The sequence below is a fragment of the Coregonus lavaretus genome (genome assembly GCF_964263955.1).
Source record: "Coregonus lavaretus genome assembly, chromosome: 31".
In the NCBI taxonomy this organism is placed as follows: domain Eukaryota; kingdom Metazoa; phylum Chordata; class Actinopteri; order Salmoniformes; family Salmonidae; genus Coregonus; species Coregonus lavaretus.
Genome location: NC_140018.1, coordinates 18,352,639 through 18,377,370, shown reverse-complemented (window position 1 = coordinate 18,377,370; position 24,732 = coordinate 18,352,639). Strand labels below are relative to the sequence as shown.

General features: G+C 44.4%; 1 protein-coding gene across 3 annotated transcripts; it reads right to left on the bottom strand.

Annotated features, from left to right (window-relative positions):
• Positions 1-1,448: 1,448 nt before the first annotated feature.
• Positions 1,449-24,657, bottom strand: LOC311107200 (WD repeat-containing protein 26). 3 transcript variants are annotated; one of them, XM_084149693.1, is made up of 14 exons: positions 23,895-24,657; positions 21,789-21,888; positions 21,176-21,232; positions 17,311-17,447; positions 16,668-16,765; positions 12,766-12,940; positions 8,936-9,074; positions 8,514-8,654; positions 6,465-6,584; positions 5,823-5,968; positions 5,458-5,536; positions 5,182-5,311; positions 3,577-3,771; positions 1,449-3,487 (listed from the first exon to the last, which is right to left on the bottom strand). In XM_084149693.1, exons 1-14 carry the CDS (start codon positions 24,182-24,184, stop codon positions 3,462-3,464), a joined length of 1,833 nt encoding a protein of 610 aa, XP_084005819.1. In that variant the 5' UTR covers positions 24,185-24,657; the 3' UTR covers positions 1,449-3,461. The 3 variants fall into 3 exon arrangements, with proteins under 3 accessions (XP_084005819.1, XP_084005820.1, XP_084005821.1); XM_084149694.1 differs by having other exon boundaries at positions 12,784-12,940; positions 23,895-24,624; XM_084149695.1 differs by lacking the exon at positions 23,895-24,657 and adding an exon at positions 23,544-23,625.
• Between the last annotated feature and the right edge of the window lie 75 nt (positions 24,658-24,732).

Here is a 24,732-nt window from a genome sequence, read left to right as displayed (position 1 = left end):
GTAGGCTATGTTATGTAAATAAAATACTATGGAAAATGTTATTGCAATAATATAATTTCCCACCTGGGGGCGGTGTTGAGCTAATGTAAAGAGGAATGGAGACAATTGGTCTATATATGGAGGTAATACATTTAGTCTATGACCTGTATAATAACTGGCGAAGATAATGGCGTCAACACACATGCATCTCAAATTAGAAATGTATTTCAAACAAGATGGTTTAGTCAAAATAGTCACATTTTATTGGCAACAGATCTTGTTTTCCCCTACATTTGGCATTTGATCCCCTCTGATGCACATTATTCTTCTTTCCTGCCATGTGGCTTCTCTGAATTAACACCAAATGTCATCAAATTTTCAAGTGTGACTCAATCAACAATACAAAGTTAAACACAGGAAAATTGATAGCTCTTTTCAGTCTGAGAACTCAAGCTTTCCTCTAAAGTGTGTTGAGAGGTGTTGTCCCTTTACACTGATCGAAGGTCAGTTTAGCTCTGTACCCCCTCATGATTATGGAGGACTGTGGATAGGATTGGATAAGGTAAACTGATCCTGTATCTGTGCTTAGGGAGTGACTATGCTCCAGCCCCTTGATATTCCATGTAGGGCCACAGCTCTTTTTCAAAACCCTGAATGCTTTATTGAAAATATGCATACATAACACTTCTCCTACACAACAATACAAAACAGTTAAATCACTTTTGTAATAACACATTAAAAACGCAAACAGGTCCCCATCCCCCAATAACTATTTTAATCTGCTACCAAAAACCCTTACTCCCCCACCAAGCCCTATCACCTCCAGAGAGAAATAGTTATTATTAGCATCATCAAATCATTAAAAAAAATCAAAAGACAAAAGAACAGAGTAGACACCAAGTTGCATACAGACATAGAATATGTCACCAGCAGGTGAATTATAACTTTGTGAAAGCTTTTGAGTTCTTCACTTTTGATTTGCCTCAAATCTTCAGACATGACATAAGGTGTGGATGGGGAGTTCAAGTCCATTCAGGGGTCCAGGAGATGGAAGGTTCAAGAATGGGAGAAGGACCATTCCAGACTAACCTTACAACATGGAATCACACACACACACACACGACACCCACAGAGCCACTTTTGGGTCTCAAGCGTTTTAGTAAGGGCAGAAATGGTAACTGCAACCAACAGTGCCACAAAAATAGATTCCCCCCCCCCCCGGTCTTATTCCACAGACATGCAAGTATTCAATCACCGTACATTGAGTCTCTTTTTAAAGGGGTGGACAGTTTAAACCTGATTCTTATAAGGTAACACACTCCCAAAGCATAAACCACCACACTCATATTGGCATGAGTGTTACTGCGAATATTCACTGATAAAAATGTAAGAAGTGGTGGATAAGGTAAACATTTTACCCAAAAGACAAAACTAATTATAAGCGGAATAAAAAAGAATGAGGACACCAGTTGTCTGGTTATATTTTAATATGATAATACAGGGAGGGGTCAACCAAAAAACTAATGAAATGAGAACAAAAAATAAAACAAAATATTCAGTAATTTTTAAACATGTAATATCAGTTCATAGCAAATAGTCATTACATACCCCGAATCAGAAAGGAAGAAAGCTCTGTATGGTGCTTTCACCACTGATAAGTTGGACTGGAGAGAAGGAAAGGGGTGTTGTGCAGAAGTCCCTCTCGCTCCGTATGGGCTGTATGTAAGATGTAACTTTAACTTCAAGAATGCTGTACTACTGTGTAGGGTGCATGGAATTGTGGCGTGGGCCAGATTCCAATATGATCACTTCATCCATAAGACCTTGCCCTATACCTACCCAGTCCTGTCAGACTGGGGGATAAGAGCAGGCGATCATATTGTAATTGAGCGTTTGTAGGTGTGACTTGGGGTAGACCTCTGAATGTGAAGCGTTGTGTTTTGGGTATACATGTGGGTGTGTGGGGTGTTTGTGTTAGAACGCTCTAAAATTGTAATTCTATACGTGGAACAATAAACCTCTTTCTCCAACGCTACAATCGTTAACTCCTCATATGAAATGACCCTTTTCTCACAACATTGTTTACAGCTCTTTTGAAATGCATGTCATTCACTTTTCTTTTTTAAAAGTTTTCCCACAATACAGATGTAACGCCGATCCCTCAGTGCCTTTCCAATGGTAGGTGGTGGTAAGGAGAAATATAAAAAAAGCAAAGTCAAATGTAAAAAGAAAAGCCCCAGATTTTAAAAAAAGTTTAGAAAATGGCTCTAAAGTATTATTTGTTCCACAGATAGCGACCTCTATGGGGCTTTGGATTAACTCTGAATGGGTTTAAAAGCCTCTTTAAAATGTCACTGGGAGGAGGGGGGAAAGCATGATCTTCTGCTGGTGTGAATAGAAACACACAGGTCTGCATGCACCTGCATTCAAACAAACCACACGGAAGCGCACCCAGACACACATTGACACACGCACATACACAAAGAGGAAGGACAGATGCAGTCCTCAGTGTACAGAAAAGTTGCATGTACAGACAACAGTATGTCCTTCTTAGAGAGATACTCAACACGAGGGCTGCTTCACACGAGACCAGCTACCACTGAACCCTCCCCTTTAACAGTTCACCTTTCCCCCCCTCCCCACAGGTAGATCTAGTGGAACAGTTAACAGCCGAAGTGGGAGGGGGGAGATAGGGGGTGTCAGAGGGTGAGACTTTGTAGCGAGTTTGTTCATTTTAGACTATAAAGGGATAAAAATAGCTTTTCCTAATTGAGAGCGTTTTGTTCACACTAAAGCACTCCACAGCCACTACCCCTAGTTCAACCCTAGGATTCACCTGTTAAATGATAATAATAAGAATGCTGACTATCGCAAAAAAAAAATCAAAATAAGCATAGCCTTTGCGTTTTACTTTGTCGGTTGGTTTTGTGCAGATTTTCAGCCTTCGTCCAACAACTCAAGTGCAAAGAAAGGAGCTAGAGTCAGAAGGAGAAGATAAAAACAAACAGAAGGAAGAGTTGCTATAACTCCCCCCACCTCTTTTAACACCCCCCCCCCCCCAGACACACATGGGTACATGATAGAGACAGAAGACAGACACGGTCCAATCAGTGTGGCTGGTCTGTAATGGCTGTCTGGAGAGACACCAGGCCTGTGACCCAGGGAGGAGGTGGGTTTCCAAGGGGAAGATTCAGGGGAAAGCCCCTGTTGTGGCTGTAGCCTTGTTTGGGAGAGGGGTGGAGGAGTAGGAAGCCAGCAGGGAGTACCAGTGGATCGGATTTTCCAGGTCACTGGTTCTGGATGAAGACCTGGTTTTCTAAGAGTGTGTTCATCCTCACCTCCACAGTTTTGCCAGGTCATGAGACGCAACTGATTTACTTTTGTTTCTGTTTTGTTTTGTGTTTTGTTAGGTTTAGGATTCGTTTTGATGTTTATTTGTTGTCAGTTGGTAAAAGAGAACAAGTCTTCCATTCCAGTCACCATCAACTGTCCATGTTGCTGCAGTTCTCTGGGGAGAGATGAGAGGGACATGAATTACCTGTAAAACCTTTAGCCGTTTTACGGCCATTGAGCTAACAAAATGCTAGCCGTAGTTACCGTTGAGTCCGTCCATCTCCTGTGTGTTGAGGAAGGGTGCGGGGCCCCAGACACGCACGGTGCCGTCGTCCGAGGCGGAGGCCATGAGGCCTGGGATGACAGGGTTCCAGCTAACGCAGTTGACTGTGCGAGTGTGCCCTGTCAACTCAGCGATGGGCAGCTCACTGCGCCGGTGCCAGATATACACCTTATGGTCTGAGGGGGAGGGGGAGGGGGAGAGTAGAGTGAGGTGGGGTGGAGGGGGTAAGAGAGGGGAGGAAGAGGGAGTACAATGGTATTAATATTGAAAAAGTGGCAAGGTCGACCTTCCTATGATATGCTGCAAGGCAAAGTCACTGACAAAGTCACTGCATGTGTATGTGTGTGAGAGATAATTGGGATGCAACCATAGTGAGGGATACAGCGGTGAACATTTATTTTTATTTTATTTTATTTTTATTTCACCTTTATTTAACCAGGTAAGCCAGTTGAGAACAAGTTCTCATTTACAACTGCGACCTGGCCAAGATAAAGCAAAGTAGTGCGATAAAAACAACACAGAGTTACATATGGGGTAAAAAACATAAAGTCAAAAAATACAACAGAAAATATATATACAGTGTGTGCAAACGTAGCAAGTTATGGAGGTAAGGCAATAAATAGGCTATAGTGCAAAATATTTACAATTAGTATTAACACTGGAATGCTAGATGTGCAAGAGATTATGTGCAAATAGAGATACTGGGGTGCAAAAGAGCAAAATAAATAACAATATAGGGATGAGGTAGTTGGGTGGGCTAATTTCAGATGGGCTGTGTACAGGTGCAGTGATCGGTAAGGTGCTCTGACAACTGATGCTTAAAGTTAGTGAGGGAGATAAGTCTCCAGCTTCAGAGATTTTTGCAATTCGTTCCAGTCATTGGCAGCAGAGAACTGGAAGGAATGGCGGCCAAAGGAGGTGTTGGCTTTGGGAATGACCAGTGAGATATACCTGCTGGAGCGCAGACTACGGGTGGGTGCTGCTATGGTGACCAATGAGCTAAGATAAGGCAGGGATTTGCCTAGCAGTGATTTATAGATGGCCTGGAGCCAGTGGGTTTGACGACGAACATGTAGTGAGGACCAGCCAACAAGAGCGTACAGGTCACAGTGGTGGGTAGTGTATGGGGCTTTGGAGACAAAACGGATGGCACTGTGATAGACTACATCCAATTTGCTGAGTAGAGTGTTGGAGGCTATTTTGTAAATGACATCGCCGAAGTCAAGGATCGGTAGGATAGTCAGTTTTACGAGGGCATGTTTGGCAGCATGAGTGAAGGAGGCTTTGTTGCGAAATAGGAAGCCGATTCTAGATTTAACTTTGGATTGGAGATTCTTAATGTGAGTCTGGAAGGAGAGTTTACAGTCTAACCAGACACCTAGGTATTTGTAGTTGTCCACATACTCTAGGTCAGACCCGTCGAGAGTGGCGATTCTAGTCGGGTGGGCGGGTGCCAGCAGCGTTCGATTGAAGCCTGCAGGTCCCAAACATGTTTGTTCTAGGGCTCAATATCAGCCATTACACCAATCCTGAGCTTAAGGAGTAGCTGATGCCTAAAATGGCTGCTGTTGGGTCTGTGGGGGTACCTTCGCTGCCGCTGGCGATGAAGTCTTCATTGTGTCCTCCGAAGCAGGAGTGGATGGTGTAGAAGCCCTGGGTCACACCCTGGTACTTCCTCACCAACACCCGGTCCTGCAGGTCCCAAAGATGCACTCCCTGTGGGGGGGTAGAATGGAGGGAGGAGGGGAGCAGTTAGACACTAAAGACAGCCATTAGCACGGCCACAAACTCCTACTCCTCCAACGTCTCCACACACACACACCCGCTTCAGTGTTCAGGTATAGCACCATATCCCCACTCACCTGAGTTGCTACATTTAACAAAGCTAATCTTCCGTTCTTGGAAACAGTGAAAGACATGATAGGGTGGTCCTCCTGAACTCTGTAAGAGACAAATTCACAACAAATATGGTCAATTACTAATCTGTGTTCTGTTCAATATCTGTATAGACAATTGTATAAGTAAGATTAGTAATTCAGAGCGCATTACATGCTCCAGTATTGCTTCATTTGTAGGTCTATTAATAAACTATTTATAAAACAATAAACACTTAGTAACTCATGTATCATTTGTTAATATATAAACCATGCATTATTTATTACTAAGACTTCTGTCAACATTCCCTTTACATATTTTGAGTTAATCAACTGATGAATACAGCCCTCACATGTTTCTGTCCGTTAGGTCCTCAAAGTTGTAACCCCGGATCCGCTGGTGTGTGTCTGAAGCTAGCACCGTCCTGCCGTCCCCCACACACCAGAGGCACTGCACACGCACGCCCTCCCATGAGTCCAACAGGTTACCGTCCAGGTCCTACCATTAACACAACAATCAATCAATGAAATACATAGGTCCAAATGGATATAGTCCAGATCCTGGGAATCAATCAATCACACACAGGCCAGTCCAAAATGTTAAATCACTCATGCCCCTAGAAACTCATAGAAAAATCAGACACACATTTTAGCAATTGCACAAATACAGTTTGTAACAAACACACCGACACACTAGATCCTGACAATCTGTTTTGGAGGTCAGCAGGTTCCTGTCTAGTCAGCTAATCAATAAAAGGTGTGAAGCTGCAAATCTAAAAGTAGCCAGTCCATATGCTATCCTGTATTAGTCCCTCCCCGCTGTAGTGTATTCATTCCTGCTGTCCTGTATCCTCCTCACATATCACCCTGTACTCTCCCCTCTACTCACACACTGGCAGGACAAACTGAAAGAACTAACTGGTATATCTGGTGGATAGATCACACACACACACACAGCAAACTGGTACAACACACCTTCCCACACCAATACCTACACACTGGTAGAATTGTCCCCTCTGTCCCCCGGTGACGAAGCGTTTCCCATCAGGGTTCCAAGCCACACTGGTCAGACTGTCCTCGTGGGACTGGCTCATCTTGGTCCGCAACTCTCCTGTCTGCCCACCAAGGGACAAACACCACTCAGTCAGTACAGACACTGAAGAGTTCCCAGCCTGGAGGTCTACTGCGTGGTTGTTTTTATCAGTCGCATTTAAAATCAGGGACTATCTGGCCAATAGATTACATTAATTGATGTTTCTATTTATCTAATTAACTCCAATCAATCATTCAAGCCCCATCCTGGACGGTTGCAGTGTATGCCTGCACCAATTGAATACCAGCAATAACAGACGGCGTTGCCGGGCAGTGTGTGTGTGGGTTGCAATACCTGGATGTTCCAGTGTGTGTGTGTGTGTGTGTGGTGTATGTATGTACAGTGGGGAAAAAAAGTATTTAGTCAGCCACCAATTGGGCAAGTTCTCCCACTTAAAAAGATGAGAGGCCTGTAATTTTCATCATAGGTACACGTCAACTACGACAGACAAATTTAGAAAAAAAAATCCAGAAAATCACATTGTAGGATTTATTATGAATTTATTTGCAAATTATGGTGGAAAATAAGTATTTGGTCACCTACAAACAAGCAAGATTTCTGGCTCTCACAGACCTGTAACAACTTCTTTAAGAGGCTCCTCTGTCCTCCACTCGTTACCTGTATTAATGGCACCTGTTTGAACTTGTTATCAGTATAAAAGACACCTGTCCACAACCTCAAACAGTCACACTCCAAACTCCACTATGGCCAAGACCAAAGAGCTGTCAAAGGACACCAGAAACAAAATTGTAGACCTGCACCAGGCTGGGAAGACTGAATCTGCAATAGGTAAGCAGCTTGGTTTGAAGAAATCAACTGTGAGAGCAATTATTAGGAAATGGAAGACATACAAGACCACTGATAATCTCCCTCGATCTGGGGCTCCACGCAAGATCTCACCCCGTGGGATCAAAATGATCACAAGAACGGTGAGCAAAAATCCCAGAACCACACGGGGGGACCTAGTGAATGACCTGCAGAGAGCTGGGACCAAAGTAACAAAGCCTACCATCAGTAACACACTACGCCGCCAGGGACTCAAATCCTGCAGTGCCAGACGTGTCCCCCTGCTTAAGCCAGTACATGTCCAGGCCCGTCTGAAGTTTGCTAGAGTGCATTTGGATGATCCAGAAGAGGATTGGGAGAATGTCATATGGTCAGATGAAACCAAAATATAATTGTCGTGTTTGGAGGACAAAGAATGCTGAGTTGCATCCAAAGAACACCATACCTACTGTGAAGCATGGGGGTGGAAACATCATGCTTTGGGGCTGTTTTTCTGCAAAGGGACCAGGACGACTGATCCGTGTAAAGGAAAGAATGAATGGGGCCATGTATCGTGAGATTTTGAGTGAAAACCTCCTTCCATCAGCAAGGGCATTGAAGATGAAACGTGGCTGGGTCTTTCAGCATGACTGATCCCAAACACACCGCCCGGGCAATGAAGGAGTGGCTTCGTAAGAAGCATTTCAAGGTCCTGGAGTGGCCTAGCCAGTCTCCAGATCTCAACCCCATAGAAAATCTTTGGAGGAAGTTGAAAGTCCGTGGTGCCCAGCGACAGCCCCAAAACATCACTGCTCTAGAGGAGATCTGCATGGAGGAATGGGCCAAAATACCAGCAACAGTGTGTGAAAACCTTGTGAAGACTTACAGAAAACGTTTGACCTGTGTCATTGCCAACAAAGGGTATATAACAAAGTATTGAGAAACTTTTGTTATTGACCAAATACTTATTTTCCACCATAATTTGCAAATAAATTCATAAAAAATCCTACAATGTGATTTTCTGGATTTTTTTTCTCATTTTGTCTGTCATAGTTGACGTGTACCTATGATGAAAATTACAGGCCTCTCTCATCTTTGTAAGTGGGAGAACTTGCACAATTGGTGGCTGACTAAATACTTTTTTCCCCCACTGTATGTATGTATGTATGTATGGGGATTTCCATACTTGGACATTCCAGAGCCAGAGTTCAGAGCAGTCATCAGGACCGCAGGCGATCAGGTAGGTGTCATCAGGGCTCCAGGCTAGGTAGGACACACCGTAGGCATGGCCCTCTAGGGTCCGCAGCAGCTTCAACTGGTGGCTCTCCTAGACACCACACAGACCAGGCTCTGGGTTAGCGTAAAGCACTAATGTGAAGACAGTAGATCAGGGGTCTGCAACAGGCTTAGTTGCGGTCAATTTGCAGTGTATTATAATTTTGTTTGCTCCAACAAAAATCGTCCCGCGGCTGAATCTAGTTGCCTACCTCTGCAGTAGATGGTGGCTATCTTTGCCATTAAAGCAGCAGATGACTCCTCCTATATGGCATATAGTGGGAATGTACACAGCCGGTGGTGTGGGGGAAATGGACTTAGCGTGGTACTCACAGGGTCCACCTGCCAGATGATTACGGTGGTGTCTTTGGAGCCGGTGGCCAGCTTGGTGCCGTCGTTGGAGAATTTACAGAACCACACCTCGTTACAGTGCTCTGTGAGGATCTGCTGCGTGTAGCACGGGAACTGCTTCCTGTGGATGGGGTCAACCAGGAGAGAGAGGTCATCCAAGGATTAAACAAAAAGGCCAGAGAAAAAAAGGGGAGGATGAGAAGAAAATACAAGAGGAGGATAGTGGAGAGAGAGAAAGGTATAGAATGAAGAGGAGTGGAGGATAGTGGAGAGAGAGAAAGGTATAGCATGAAGAGGAGTGGAGGATAGCAGAGAGAGAGAGAAAGGTATAGCATGAAGAGGAGTGGAGGATAGCAGAGAGAGAGAGAAAGGTATAGAGTGAAGAGGAGTGGAGGATAGCAGAGAGAGAGAAAGGTATAGAATGAAGAGGAGTGGAGGATAGCGGAGAGAGAGAGAAAGGTATAGAATGAAGAGGAGTGGAGGATAGCGGAGAGAGAGAGAAAGGTATAGAATGAAGAGGAGTGGAGGATAGCGGAGAGAGAGAAAGGTATAGAATGAAGAGGAGTGGAGGATAGCGGAGAGAGAGAGAAAGGTATAGAATGAAGAGGAGTGGAGGATAGTGGAGAGAGAAAAAGGTATAGCATGAAGAGGAGTGGAGGATAGTGGAGAGAGAAAGGTATAGCATGAAGAGGAGTGGAGGATAGTGGAGAGAGAAAAAGGTATAGCATGAGTATTATAAGAGGAGTGGAGGATAGTGGAGAGAGAGAGAAAGGTATAGAATGAAGAGGAGTGGAGGATAGCGGAGAGAGAGAAAGGTATAGAATGAAGAGGAGTGGAGGATAGCGGAGAGAGAGAGAAAGGTATAGAATGAAGAGGAGTGGAGGATAGTGGAGAGAGAAAAAGGTATAGCATGAAGAGGAGTGGAGGATAGTGGAGAGAGAGAAAGGTATAGCATGAAGAGGAGTGGAGGATAGTGGAGAGAGAAAAAGGTATAGCATGAGTATTATAAGAGGAGTGGAGGATAGTGGAGAGAGAGAGAAAGGTATAGCATGAAGAGGAGTGGAGGACAGTGGAGAGAGAGAGAAAGGTATAGCATGAAGAGGAGTGGAGGATAGTGGAGAGAGAGAGACAGGTATAGAATGAAGAGGAGTGGAGGATCGAGGCTCTACGGGTGAGACGGAGTTGGTAAACGATTGAGGGTGATATCTTATGTCCTCTTAACTTTTGCAGTGCTCAAAAATAACATAAATAAAAAAACGACGTACCATTCCAAATACACAGGACACTTCTGTACAAAATGAGTTCAGAAAATTGCAGCTCGCCATTGCATTACATGCAACGTTTATACATAGGTTCTGAGTTTTTCCTGACCATGTGGGCCCCGAGTTTCCCCAAGTCAGGTCAAGGGGTCAGGAAAACTCTATAATACACAAAGACCCTATTTTGAAACATGCTTTTCTATACAGTGAGGGAAAAACGTATTTGATCCCCTGCTGATTTTGTACATTTGCCCACTGACAAAGAAATGATCAGTCTATAATTTTAATGGTAGGTTTATTTGAACAGTGAGAAACAAAATAACAACAAAAAAATCCAGAAAAACCCATGTCAAAAATTTTTGAAATTGATTTGCATTTTAATGAGGGAAATAAGTATTTGACCCCCTCTCAATCAGAAAGATTTCTGGCTCCCAGGTGTCTTTTATACAGGTAACGAGCTGAGATTAGGAGCACACTCTTAAAGGGAGTGCTCCTAATCTCAGCTTGTTACCTGTATAAAAGACACCTGTACACAGAAGCAATCAATCAGATTCCAAACTCTCCAACATGGCCAAGACCAAAGAGCTCTCCAAGGATGTCAGGGACAAGATTGTAGACCTACACAAGGCTGGAATGGGCTACAAGACCATCACCAAGCAGCTTGGTGAGAAGGTGACAACAGTTGGTGCGATTATTCGCAAATGGAAGAAACACAAAAGAACTGTCAATCTCCCTCTGCCTGGGGCTCCATGCAAGAACTCACCTAGTGGAGTTGCAATGATCATGAGAACGGTGAGGAATCAGCCCAGAACTACACGGGAGGATCTTGTCAATGATCTCAAGGCAGCTGGGACCATAGTCACCAAGAAAACAATTGGTAACACACTACGCCGTGAAGGACTGAAATCCTGCAGTGCCAGCAAGGTCCCCCTGCTCAAGAAAGCACATATACAGGGCCGTCTGAAGTTTGCCAATGAACATCTGAATGATTCAGAGGAGAACTGGGTGAAAGTGTTGTGGTCAGATGAGACCAAAATCGAGCTCTTTGGCATCAACTCAACTCGCCGTGTTTGGAGCAGGAGGAATGCTGCCTATGACCCCAAGAACACCATCCCCACCGTCAAACATGGAGGTGGAAACATTTACATTTACGTCATTTAGCAGACGCTCTTATCCAGAGCGACTTACAAATTGGTGCATTCACCCTATAGCCAGTGGGATAACCACTTTACCATTTTTTTTTTTTTTTTTTTAGGGGGGGTAGAAGGATTACTTTATCCTATCCCAGGTACTCCTTAAAGAGGTGGGGTTTCAAATGTCTCCGGAAGGTGGTGAGCGACTCCGCCGTCCTGGCGCCGTGAGGGAGCTTGTTCCACCATTGGGGTGCCAGAGCAGCGAACAGTTTTGACTGGGCTGAGCGGGAACTATGCTTCCGCAGAGGAAGGGGAGCTAGCAGGCCAGAGGTGGATGAACGCAATGCCCTCGTTTGGGTGTAGGGACTGATCAGAGCCTGAAGGTACGGAGGTGCCGTTCCCCTCACAGCTCCATAGGCAAGCACCATGGTCTTGTAACAGCTGCGAGCTTCAACTGGAAGCCAGTGGAGTGTGCGAAGGAGCGGGGTGACGTGAGAGAACTTGGGAAGGTTGAACACCAGACGGGCAGCGGCATTCTGGATGAGTTGTAGGGGTTTAATGGCACAGGCAGGGAGCCCAGCCAACAGCGAGTTGCAGTAATCCAGACGGGAGATGACAAGTGCCTGGATTAGCATTATGCTTTGGGTGTATTTTTCTGCTAAGGGGACAGGATAACTTCACCGCATCAAAGGGACGATGGACGGGGCCATGTACTGTCAAATATTGGGTGAGAACCTCCTTCCCTCAGTCAGGGCATTGAAAATGGGTCGTGGATGGGTATTCCAGCATGACAATGACCCAAAACACATGGCCAAGGCAACAAAGGAGTGGCTCAAGAAGAAGCACATTAAGGTCCTGGAGTGGCCTGGCCAGTCTCCAGACCCTAATCCCATAGAAAATCTGTGGAGGGAGCTGAAGGTTCGAGTTCCCAAACGTCAGCCTCGAAACCTTAATGACTTGGAGAAGATCTGCAAAGAGGAGTGGAACATAATCCCTCCTGAGATGTATGCAAACCTGGTGGCCAACTACAAGAAACGTCTGACCTCTGATTGCCAACAAGGTTTTTGCCACCAAGTACTAAGTCATGTTTTGCAGAGGGGTCAAATACTTATTCCCCTCATTAAAATGCAAATCAATTTATAACATTTTTGACATGCATTTTTCTGGATTTTGTTGTTGTTATTCTGTCTCTCACTGTTCAAATAAACCTACCATTAAAATTATAGACTGATCATGTCTTTGTCAGTGGGCAAACGTACAAAATCAGCAGGGGATCAAATACTTTTTTCCGTCACTGTATATCCGCATAGATAATTGCCACCATCTTTACAGATGTCTACAGTAAGCATCGTAAAAAGAAAAGGTTGTCAGGTTGTCTGTTTTTTTGCACATTTCAGCTGTGTTTGGCAGAAACTGTCACCCTGAGTGTGTTGCTGACCGGCTGCAGACGTGGTCCAGGAGCAAGGTGACAGAGTCCAGGCTGCTGTCCAGTTTGGTGTTATGGTAGAGGCAGCGGTCTCTCTGCAGCTCCACAGCCTGTCTGAGCAGGGTCTGCAGCCGGCGTGGAGGCAGCATCACCGACGGGGGCAGGTACGCTGGAGAGGAAGTGAGTTGGAAAGAAGGACCAGGAGTTAAACTATAGTCCAGTCTGAAGTACATCCCTAGACCCCTGTGAAGCCCCATGTGAGTGTTTGTGTATAAGGTGTCATGAGGCTGTGTGAGGTAGCGTGTGTATTTATATTAAGTAGAATGTGTGTGTGCAGCTGTTTATGGAGGTACCATTGTAAACTCAGCAAAAAAAAAAAGAAACGTCCCTTTTTCAGGACCCTGTCTTTCAAAGATAATTCGTAAAAATCCAAATAACTTCACAGATCTTCATTGTAAAGGGTTTAAACACTGTGTCCCCATGCTTGTTCAATGAACCATAAACAATTAATGAACATGCACCTGTGGAACAGTCGTTAAGACACTAACAGCATTCAGACGGTAGGCAATTAAGGTCACAGTTATGAAAACTTAGGACACTAGAGAGGCCTTTCTACGGACTCTGAAAAACCCCAAAAGAAAGATGCCCAGGGTCCCTGCTCATCTGCGTGAACGTGCCTTAAGCATGCTGCAAGGAGGCATGAGGACTGCAGATGTGGCCAGGGCAATAAATTGCAATGTCCGTACTGTGAGACGCCTAAGACAGCGCTACAGGACGGACAGCTGATCGTCCTCACAGTGGCAGACCACATGTAACACCTGCAAAGGATTGGTAAATCCGAATATCACACCTGCGGGACAGGTACAGGATGGCAACAACAACTGCCCGAATTACACCAGGAACGCACACAATCCCTCCATCAGTGCTCAGACTGTCCGCAATAGGCTGGACTGAGGGCTTGTAGGCATGTTGTAAGGCAAGTCCTCACCAGACATCACCGGCAACAACGTCGCCTATGGGCACAAACCCACCATCGCTGGACCAGACAGGACTGGCAAAAAGTGCTCTTCACTGACGAGTCGCGGTTTAGTCTCACCAGGGGTGATGGTCGGATTCGCGTTTATCGTTGAAGGAATGAGCGTTACACCGAGGCCTGTACTCTGGAGCAGGATCGATTTGGAGGTGGAGGGTCCATCATGGTCTGGGACGGTGTGTCACAGCATCATCGGACTGAGCTTGTTGTCATTGCAGGCAATCTCAATGCTGTGCGTTACAGGGAAGACATCCTCCTCCCTCATGTGGTACCCTTCCTGCAGGTTCATCCTGACATGACCCTCCAGCATGACAATGCCACCAGCCATACTGCTCGTTCTGTGCGTGATTTCCTGCAAGACAGGAATGTCAGTGTTCTGCCATGGCCAGCAAAGAGCCCGGATCTCAATCCCATTGAGCACGTCTGGGACCTGTTGGATCGGAGGGTGAGGGCTAGGGCTAGGGCCATTCCCCCCAGAATTGTCTGGGAACTTGCAGGTGCCTTGGTGGAAGAGTGGGGTAATATCTCACAGCAAGAACTGGCAAATATGGTGCAGTCCATGAGGAGATGCACTGCAGTACTTAATGCAGTTGGTGGCCTCACCAGATACTGACTGTTACTTTTGACCCCCCCTTTGGGACACATTTTTCCATTTCTGTTAGTCACGTCTGTGGAACTTGTTCAGTTTATGTCTCAGTTGTTGAATCGTATGTTAATACAAATATTTACACGTTAAGTTTACTGGAAATAAACACCGTTTACAGTGAGAGGACGTTTCTTTTTTTGCTGAGTATGTATTTAGGCTCCCGAGTGGCCTAAGGCACTGCATCGCAGTGCTAGAGGCATCACTACAGACCCTGGTTCGATCCCGGGCTGTATCACATCCGGCCGTGATCGGGAGTCTCATAGGGCGGCACACAATTGGCCCAGCGTCATCCGGGTTAGGGGAGGGTTTGGCCGAGGTAAGCCGTCATTGTAAATAAGAATTTGTTCTTAACTGACTTGCCTAGCTAAATTAAATGTAAAAAAGTATTGTGTGTGTGGAACATCTCATCCTACATCAAAGACAACACTCCTCAGTATCAGACGGATGTAGCTACAGCAGCACTGGACTACCCCATAAAGTCAAAGTGGAATGATGTTTTTCAATTTTTTGTATACAAATTAATCAAAAATTAACAAAATGAAATGTTTTGAGTCAATAAGTATTCAACCTCTGTTATGGCAGGCCTAAATAAGTTCAGGAGTAAAAATGTGGTTTAAAAGGTTACATGGACTCACTCTGTGTGCAATAAGTGTTTAACATGATTTTTGAATGACTACTTCATCTCTGTACCCCACACATACAATTATCTGTAAGGTCCCCAAGTTGAGCAGTGAATTTCAAACACAGATTCAACCACAAAGACCAGGGAGGTTTTCCAATGCCTCAAAGGTTTCCTATTGTTAGATTCTGGGAAAAAATAAGAAAAAAAAGCAGACATTGAATATCCCTTTGAGCATGGTGAAGTTATTAACTACACTTTGGATGGTGTATCAATACACCAAGTCACTACAAAAGATACAGGCCCTCTTTCCTAACTCAGTTGGCGGAGAGGACGGAAACCGCTCAGGGATTTCGCCATGAAGCCAATGGTGACTTTAAAACAGTTAGAGTTTAATGGATTTGATAGGAGAAAACTGAGGAATCAACAACATAGTTATTACTCCACAATACTAAGCTAATTGACAGAGTGAAAAAAACTAAGCCTATACTGAATACAAATATTCCAAAACATACATTCTGTTTGCAACAAGGCACTAAAGTAAAACTGCAACAAATGTGGCAAAGCAATTCACTTTTTGTCCTGAATACAAAGTGTTGTGTTTTATTGGATTTGCCCCAAAAATATTAATTGTTAAGGACTGGAGAGTTTTTCAGGATAAAAAAAATAAACAGAATGGAGCTAAGCACAGGCAAAATCCTAGAGGAAAACCTGGTTCAGTCTGCTTTCCACCAGACACTGGGAGATGAATTCACCTTTCAGCAGGACAATAAACTAAAACAAGTCCAAATCTACACTGGAGTTGCATACCAAGAAGACAGTGAATGTTCCCAAGTGGCAGAGTTACAGTTTTGACTTCAATCTACTTAAAGATCTACGGCAACACTTTAAAAGGTTGTCTAGAAATGATCAACAACCAATTTGACCGATTTTGAAAATAATAAATGGGCAAATGTTGCACAATCCAGGTGTGGAAAGCTCTTAAGAGAAACCTACCCAGAAAGACTTGCAGCTGTAAATCGGTGCCAAGGTGATTCTAACATGTATTGACTCAGGGGGTTGAATACTTATGTAATCAAGATATATTAGTGTTTTATTATCAAATGATTGTGTAGATAGTTGACAAAAACAATGACAATTAAATACATTTTAACCCCACCTTGTAAATCAAAGGGTGTGAATATTTTCTCATGGCACTGTACACAAACATTCTCGTCAGAAGAGCCTGATTTGATGATGATAATGTGTTTTCTTGAATACCGAATAAGTCAGATACTGTTGTTATGGGGGAGGCAAGAGGGAGAAGCTGATTTGGGAAGTGGGCTGCTCATTCCATTGTTACATGGAGCAGGCCTTTTCTGAAAAGTTCCTTCAATACCAGCCCCTCATGTCACGCTTGGACAGCCTGGGATACAAATGCAAGTTAGTGGTGTTATATTTGGCAGTCTGGGCCACGTACAGTACATACATAGGCCTATGGTATGCGGCTTTCAGATTACAGGCCTGCCTAAGAGTAGAGCAAAACAACTGGCTAGGTAGTCTGCTCCGTTTCAGCAGTTATTGGCAGTATTTAAAATGTGTGTGCTCAGTGTTCTCACTCTGTAGCTTGTCTAGTAGTCGGCAGCGGGAGTTTGTGCCTTTGCCCTCCCACTCAGCCTTGGCACGCAGGTCCTCTGCATGGCTACACATCAGATACCTACACAACACAACACGAGTCAGCCTACAACACACACCTCTGGATAAATCACTGTTATGCATGACCTGTAATAACAGTATTATTAACCTGTATTTACTGTAATAACACTGTATAACCTGGTTATTAATCCAAAGACACAGATCGAACTAGGACAATGTGACGACTGATCAACCACTGATGCAAAGTTGGTTGTTAGTTTGTCCTTATAATATACATGTTTTCAATAACTGATATACCTACTGAGTATGCAGCAGTTGGCATGATTGTTTTCTTTACATGCTGAATATTTGGATAATGTCCAAGTTGTACTTGACAGCATAACAGTTGATGATTGACTTGTGTTGACTACTTGACTTATGTTAATCAAGTAATAGACGAACCCACTGAATATGTGGATGATGTTTGTGCTTGATTGATCAGATAGTTGATTGATATGATCGGAAGGGACTACAATGGCATACTGACTGTGTGGGGGGGAAGTGTGTTGAGTGACATCTTTATTAGGCTAGCTAGATTAATAAAGTGATTGATATGTAATGACGTACCCGCTGAGAACATGGATGCGGTCCGTGTTATACTTGAGCGGAGTGAGCTCTCCCCTGAGCACCTGCAGCGCCTCGAGAACCTTCCCGTCCTCCAGGTACTCCAGATACTTCTGCTGCAGGAGCAGGAACTTCATACGCTACAGAGAGAGGGAGGCAAGGAAAGGGGTAGAGATAGATGGAGAAGAGAAAGGTGGAGAGCGGGAGATGAAGACAGAGGGGCGAGGAAATTTGAGAAAATAAGTGGGAGGGGGGGTTGATAGATTCAAAACACAACCCCCCAACGACTAATCCTGTGCTCCAAAGGGGGCAGGCACTCATACCAACATCGTTTGTGTGACAGGCAGCATTGCCATGGTGAGAGTGAACCGGCGCCTATGGTTGGCCTTGGGCACACGTGGTGGGCGTTGGCTTAACCCCGGAGACCTCACTGTGCCAGCTGTAACTGGCCACTTCCTTATTAACTTAATACTTGTGACAACAAACAAGAGTGTTAACCAGTCTGGGTATTTTGGTCAGTTGTGACTTTTCTGGTATTAATAAAGGGAGTTTGTCTTATCTTGGGCCTGCAGTGTCTGCCACAGCCCAAGAGACGACTTAACGCACTGTAAAACATACAGCATGTGCACACAACAGACACACACCCTGTGAGAAGGACCAACACAGTCTTACGTTTTCAATTATAACCATGACTCTGGCATATAAATTACCATCGGCAAGTGCCAACCATAATCATAGTAGCAGCCATTCCAGGTTGACATACACTACATCTCATTCCAAAATCATGGAATGGGGTTGGTCCCCCTTTGCTGCTCTAACAGCATCCACTCTTCTGTGAAGGCTTTCCACTAGATGTTGGAACATTGCTGCGGTGACTAGCTTCCATTCAGCCACAAGAGCATTAGTGAGGTCGGGTAATGATTTTGGGTGATTAGGCCTGGCTCACAGTCGGCGTTCCAATTCATCCCAAAGGTGTTAGACTGGGTTGAGGTCAGGGCTCTGTGCAGGCCAGTCAAGTTCTTCCACAACGATCTCGACAAACCATTTCTGTATGGACCTTTCTTTTGAGCACAGGGGCATTGTCATGCTGAAACACGAAAGGGCCTTCCCCAAACTGTTGCCACAAAGTTGGAAGCACATAATCGTTTAGAATTTCATTGTATGCTGTAGCATTAATATTTCCCCTTCACTGGAACTAAGGGGCCTAGGCCGAACCATGAAAAACAGCCCCAGGTCATTATTCCTCCTCCACCAAACTTTACAGTTGTCACTATGCATTCGAGCAGGTAGCGTTCTCCTGGCATCCGCCAAACCCAGATCTGTCCGTCGGACTGCCAGATGGTGAGGAGTGATTCATCACTCCAGAGAACGCGTTTCCAATGCTTCAGAGCTTTACACCACTCCAGCCGACGCTTGGCATTGCGCATGGTGATCTTAGGCTTGTGTGCGGCTGCTCGGCCATGGAAACCAATTTCATGAAGCTCCCTACGAAAAGTTATTGTGCTGACGTTGCTTCCAGGGGCAGTCTGGAACTCGGTAGTGAGTGTTGCAACCAAGGACAGACAAACCTTCAGCGGTCCCGTTCTGTGAGCTTGTGTGGCCTACCCCTTCGCGGCTGAGCCGTTGTTGCTCCTAGACATTCCCACTTCACAATAACAGCATTCACAGTTGACCGGGGCAGCTATAGCATGGCAGAAATTTGACCAACTGACTTATTGGAAAGGTGGAATCCTATGACAGTGCCACGTTGAAGGTCACTGAGCTTTTCAGTAAGGCCATTCTACTGCCAATGTTTGTCTATGGAGATTGCATGGCTGTGCGCTCTATTTTATATACTAGTCAGCAACCGGTGTGGCTGAAATAGCCGAATCCACTCATTTGAAGGGGTGTCCACATACACTATATAGTGGGGAGAACAAATATTTGATACACTGCCGATTTTCCTACTTACAAAGCATGTACTTTTTATCATAGGTACACTTCAACTGTGAGAGACGGAATCTAAAACAAAAATCCAATAAATCACATTGTATGATTTTTAAGTAATTAATTTGCATTTTATTGCATGACATACGTATTTGATCACCTACCAACCAGTAAGAATTCCGGCTCTCACAGACCTGTTAGTTTTTCTTTAAGAAGCCCTCCTGTTCTCCACTCATTACCTGTATTAACTGCACCTGTTTGAACTCGTTACCTGTATAAAAGACACCTGTCCACACACTCAATCAAACAGACTCCAATCTCTTCACAATGGCCAAGACCAGAGAGCTGTGTAAGGACATCAGGGATAAAATTGTAGATCTGCACAAGGCTGGGATGGGCTACAGGACAATAGGCAAGCAGCTTGGTGAGAAGGCAACAACTGTTGGCGCAATTAGAAAATGGAAGAAGTTCAAGATGACTGTCAATCAGTCTCCAGACCTGAACCCAATAGAAAATCTTTGGAGGGAGCTGAAAGTCTGTAATGCCCAGCAACAGCCCCGACATCCTGAAGGATCTGGAGACGGTCTGTATGGAGGAGTGGGCCAAAATCCCTGCTGCAGTGTGTGCAAACCTGGTCAAGACCTACAGGAAACGTATGATCTCTGTAATTGCAAACAAAGGTTTCTGTACCAAATATTAAGTTCTGCTTTTCTGATGTATCAAATATTTATGTCATGCAATAAAATGCAAATTAATTACTTAAAAATCATACAATGTGATTTTCTGGATTTTTGTTTTAGATTCCGTCTCTCACAGTTGAAGTGTACCTATGATAAAAAATTACAGACCTCTACGTGCTTTGTAAGTAGGAAAACCTTCAAAATCGGCAGTGTATCGAATACTTGTTCTCCCCACTGTATATAAAAGTATCTTGCATGCAGTCTTGCTATAATGCAGGGCAAAAAAAATGCTATTTGTTTTTAGACATGCATAAAATAGGATAGCCAACCTCTTACAGTTAAAATGGATTGCATTTGCAATAACAAGCCCTTGGCTTACAGCTAGTAAGTGCAACATAAAACCCCACAGGTGCAAGACGAAGCTAAGCCACAGGAGACCATTTTGAGATCTAGCCTATCCTGTCTCCTAATGAGCTAGCTAGGTCTGATAAGTATAATTTAGTCTAGCTGCAGTCCTCTGAGTGTTCTTTAGTTGACTTCTGAATGTGCTGTACCCATGGGAGAGGCGACTCCCCTCATTTACAATCGCAGAAGAGCTGAATGACATATGAACTCCATCTCAGGGCTCCACCAGAATATGCATGGATTTTAGGCTATAAGATATAAAATATATATATATAAATATACAAGATATACAGTTGACTGAATTAATCAATGATTAACTCAATAATCCAACATTAAACACTAGCAATGTGATTATACAACTATGCTTTTGTCGAATAATACTAGTGGTGGCAAAATGTAATTGAGAAACATTCCCTACACTTGCCATCTGACTAGCAAATGACTAAATGCAGGATATTATACCCCCATGTATGAGGATATCTGTTGTAAACATTCCATTCAGTCCCTCCAAGGCATTTCAGAACACTTGAAATTCCACAGTCAGAAAGGATACGCCTCACAAAGGGGGGACTTTCTATTTACATTTCAGTTATTTAGCAGACGCTCTTATCCAGAGCAACTTACAGGAGCAATTAGGGTTAAGTGGCTTGCTCAAGGGACAGATTTTTCACCTAGTCGGCTCGAGGATTCTAACCAGCGACCTTTCGCGGTTACTAGCCCAACGCTCTTAACCGCTAGGCTACCTGCCGCCCACTTTCTAATCTAGAACAGTCAGGTTTGGGACAGAACCGTTCTAGAACCTGTGTATACCCTTTCACTGCATGGCTGACTGTCTATATGGTCAGGTTTGGGCTTACCACAATAGCGTTGGGAGAATGCATCAGTGCTCTCAGCTCGTTGAGATCATTCTCAGCCTGGACCAAAACAAAGAGAAAGAGGCAGGGGAGACAAATAGTTGGCTCAGCACTTTCTCTCCACAAAAACGACAAATCAAAACAGTTGACCACTACAAGGTACCACCAGAAACAACACTTTCTCAGTGGAGGAAGTCAATAATTGTCATTATCATGGTGTGCGAAGCCATTTTGTTGCTACAGTTCAGATAGTGCGCAGTAGTATCTGTACATTTATGGGATTTTACAAGCCCAAGGCTCTTGGAATGGGAGCATTTTGGGTCAATGTAGAAGAGAAAGTTCAGCAAACTGAGCTAGTTTTATGATCAAATAACACATTCTTAAAAAGACCCCTTAATAGGAACGTACATATATTTGAATCACAGAGTTCCAATCTTTTGATTGGCACCTATGTTTATTAATAGCACTGTTAATTTACTCCATATGTAGCCTAACGTTGGTGTTGTACATGTGATAGATACTTATACTTAGTAACAGAACCATGCTATTGGTACAGTCTCTAAAGTTAAGCATAGCATTATAGGTGCAGGTGTAACTATGGTAACCTGGGACCCACCTTGTCCCACTCCCCCTCCATGACGTGGTTGCGGAACTTCGTGGCTGAGGTATGTTCCAGTCTGCAGCCCGACTCCTGCATCAGCAGGTCCACTGTTTGACTGCGGAGAAGAGAGGGGGGAAACATTACCTCAATGTGTATTGCAAACGTTAACTGAACATTAGAACAACAAGACAGACATGAACGTACAGAATGTAAAGGAACTGAAATGTCAGCACAAAATCAAATTGACCAGAGGCGGATTAAACATTAATTGCCTAAATGTTTATAGCAAATGTTTCCTTAATATTGGCCAACAAGCCAGGCAATGGACCTGATATGTTATACCAGACAGACAAAGGAGAGAATGAGGGAGAAAAACAGACATAACATCTAAACCATATCCAGCAATAAGAGAAGTGGCATTAGTTATCATTCTAGAACAGACCTGACAACTGAGTGCCTTTGTGTAAATCTCTATAAGTGTGCTGAAAAGGTGTCTGTGCTAAAATGGAGTGGAGGGAGGGTGTACTGACACCAAGGCACGATGACATCATCCTCAGGTATCAAAGAAGAGATTGGCGCAGCAGTGTTTTCAGCATCACCCTGCTGGGTCCAACACGGTTCTCACTTGCCATTCCACATTTGAAACGTATGGGTGTCAGTTCCATAGCAGACAATGCATGTATATATTCCCCATATAAACATACCCAAACAGGCCGTGTAATGGCAGTTCCACTGGCAAACAGTCAGTGGCGAGCAGTAGCAGTCTTGGTCTATCGAACACTGCATTAACAGTCCATTATGGTGACAGGGGCCAATTTAGCCATGGAGGGCTCAAAATAGTGTTCCTGCGGAGTCCCGATGGGTTCAGCTTGCGCTATCTATTATTAGATTCAACCAACGTTTCTAATCTGAAACAGTTGGTTAGACGCGAATTCAAGAGCCGCCATGAAACCATACCCCAGTGGGGAAGCCGTTCTGACTACTTCACGAGCCACTACCACCAATAATGATAAAACGAGTTAAATATCACTCTGACTAAGTGCATCCAGTGCTATACATTGCGATTTTGTATGTCCTTATTTATACTACTGGCATTGTTGACATGAGTGACACATACTTATTTGCAGACAAATAAAGAAGATGACAATAACCTCAGATCACATAAGCAGTTCGAAAGATAAACGTAACAGTGCAGTGGTATGATAAGGGGGCTATATGATAGCTAATGGTTGTTGTCGTTGAAGACGAACGCCACTCAAAGGTTTCAAAAGAACCACTGAGTGGATACAAAATGCCCCCTTCCGTTTTTCTACTTCACAATAATTTATCACACAAAACTCCTATAATACCGACGTTCCCGTTGTAAAAACCAAATGTCAATGTAATAATAAAACCTACGCCATCGAACGGGACAAATAAGGGATAACAGAACAAAAAACTAACAGACACTGAAACAGCGTATTGTTGTTTTCCCTACGCACTTCTGCGCAATCCTCTAAATGCAGATATTTCATTTCAGAAAACTACTCTACATGGTGCCACAGTATAAATAAAACAGGCCAAATCTAATCGGCCCTCTCATATGACAGGCTATGATCAAATACGTCCTATGGTTATATACGTAATTTGTAGCCACAAATCATTATGGCTGTTTCGCTGGATTACAAGGTGATGTAATGCGATTTCAATCCGTGTAAAAAATATCGCTAGATAACATTATACAAGCCACAACACGCACAGTTCAACTAGCTAACTAGCCTAGCTACTCACTGAAAAAAAGTTGTTGATGTGAGGTCAATGTAGCCAACCAAATTGTGAAATGTCTTGTGTTTTTATTCTGTATAAACATCAGAATAAACACCATAACGAAGGCTAGCTAACAGTTAGTTGTGCTATCTAGCTACCACTCTGTATTGTGCAAGATGGACCCCTTCTCCTTCAACTAACGTTAGCTTGCTAGCTAACTACCCCCTCCCCCATGTTTGTCTGTCAACCGCAGAATTCCGTTTTTATCAACTGCCACCATGCAGTTTCGCTCTAAACACGCACAAATAAATAATATTTAATGTGCTTGTATACTTCAGGAGCTTTTCGTTCGAATGACACATCGTGTAAACTTACTTTAGCCCTAACCCGTCGAGATGTTGTCCTATTAATCGGATAACATCTTCTTCAGACTGCGAAAGTCGTTTCTTCTTTTTCATGGAGCCGACCTCCAAGCCCGAACCCGAGGATGTGGAGGCGACGCAGGACCCAGACCCCAGTCCCGCTCCAACACTATTCCCATTGTTTGTGCTGGTCAGAACCCCATTGGAGTGCGTTCCCGCAGCCGAGGATGACTCCCCGTTAGGTGCACTGTTAAGGCAGGAAAGCTCCGGATCCTGTCCCTGTCCTGCCCCGTTTGACTGCATGTTATTGCCGCTGAGATTGTTGACAGGGGTTCTGTTAAAGTGAATAGCAGAGGTGGCTTGGAGATGTGGAGAAGTAGTAGTAAGTCCCAAAACAACTCCAGAAAGGCCTGTCGCAACTGTTGAAGCCCCGGGCTCTCCTGCTCCCTCCGCCGCCGAGGCTCGGTGTTTCTTCCGCGGGGGCGGCGACGCTCCGTCGGTGTCCGAGCCGGAGGAGAAGGAAGCGGAGGCCAGAGTTTCCTCACCGAGAGCGGCCGTGGTTAGAAGCCGGCGAAGCCCCGGGTGGGAAAGGAGGTTTTAGCTCCCAGGATTCAGCCTTCGTAACCGGCTGAGAACGAACTGACTCTGTGGTAGCTAGTCCCGTCAGTCGCTCCGTTTTTGTTGTTGTTTCTCTCAAAACAGCTGCAACCCCCTAATGGAGTCCAGACACACATCATTGGTCCAGACACGCTGACGTAACCGGAAATTCCTATACTACCCTGCTTCCGGGTATAATTATATAACCCATAGGTGGCGCATGAGAACCAATTTCGCATATTGATTATGTTTTT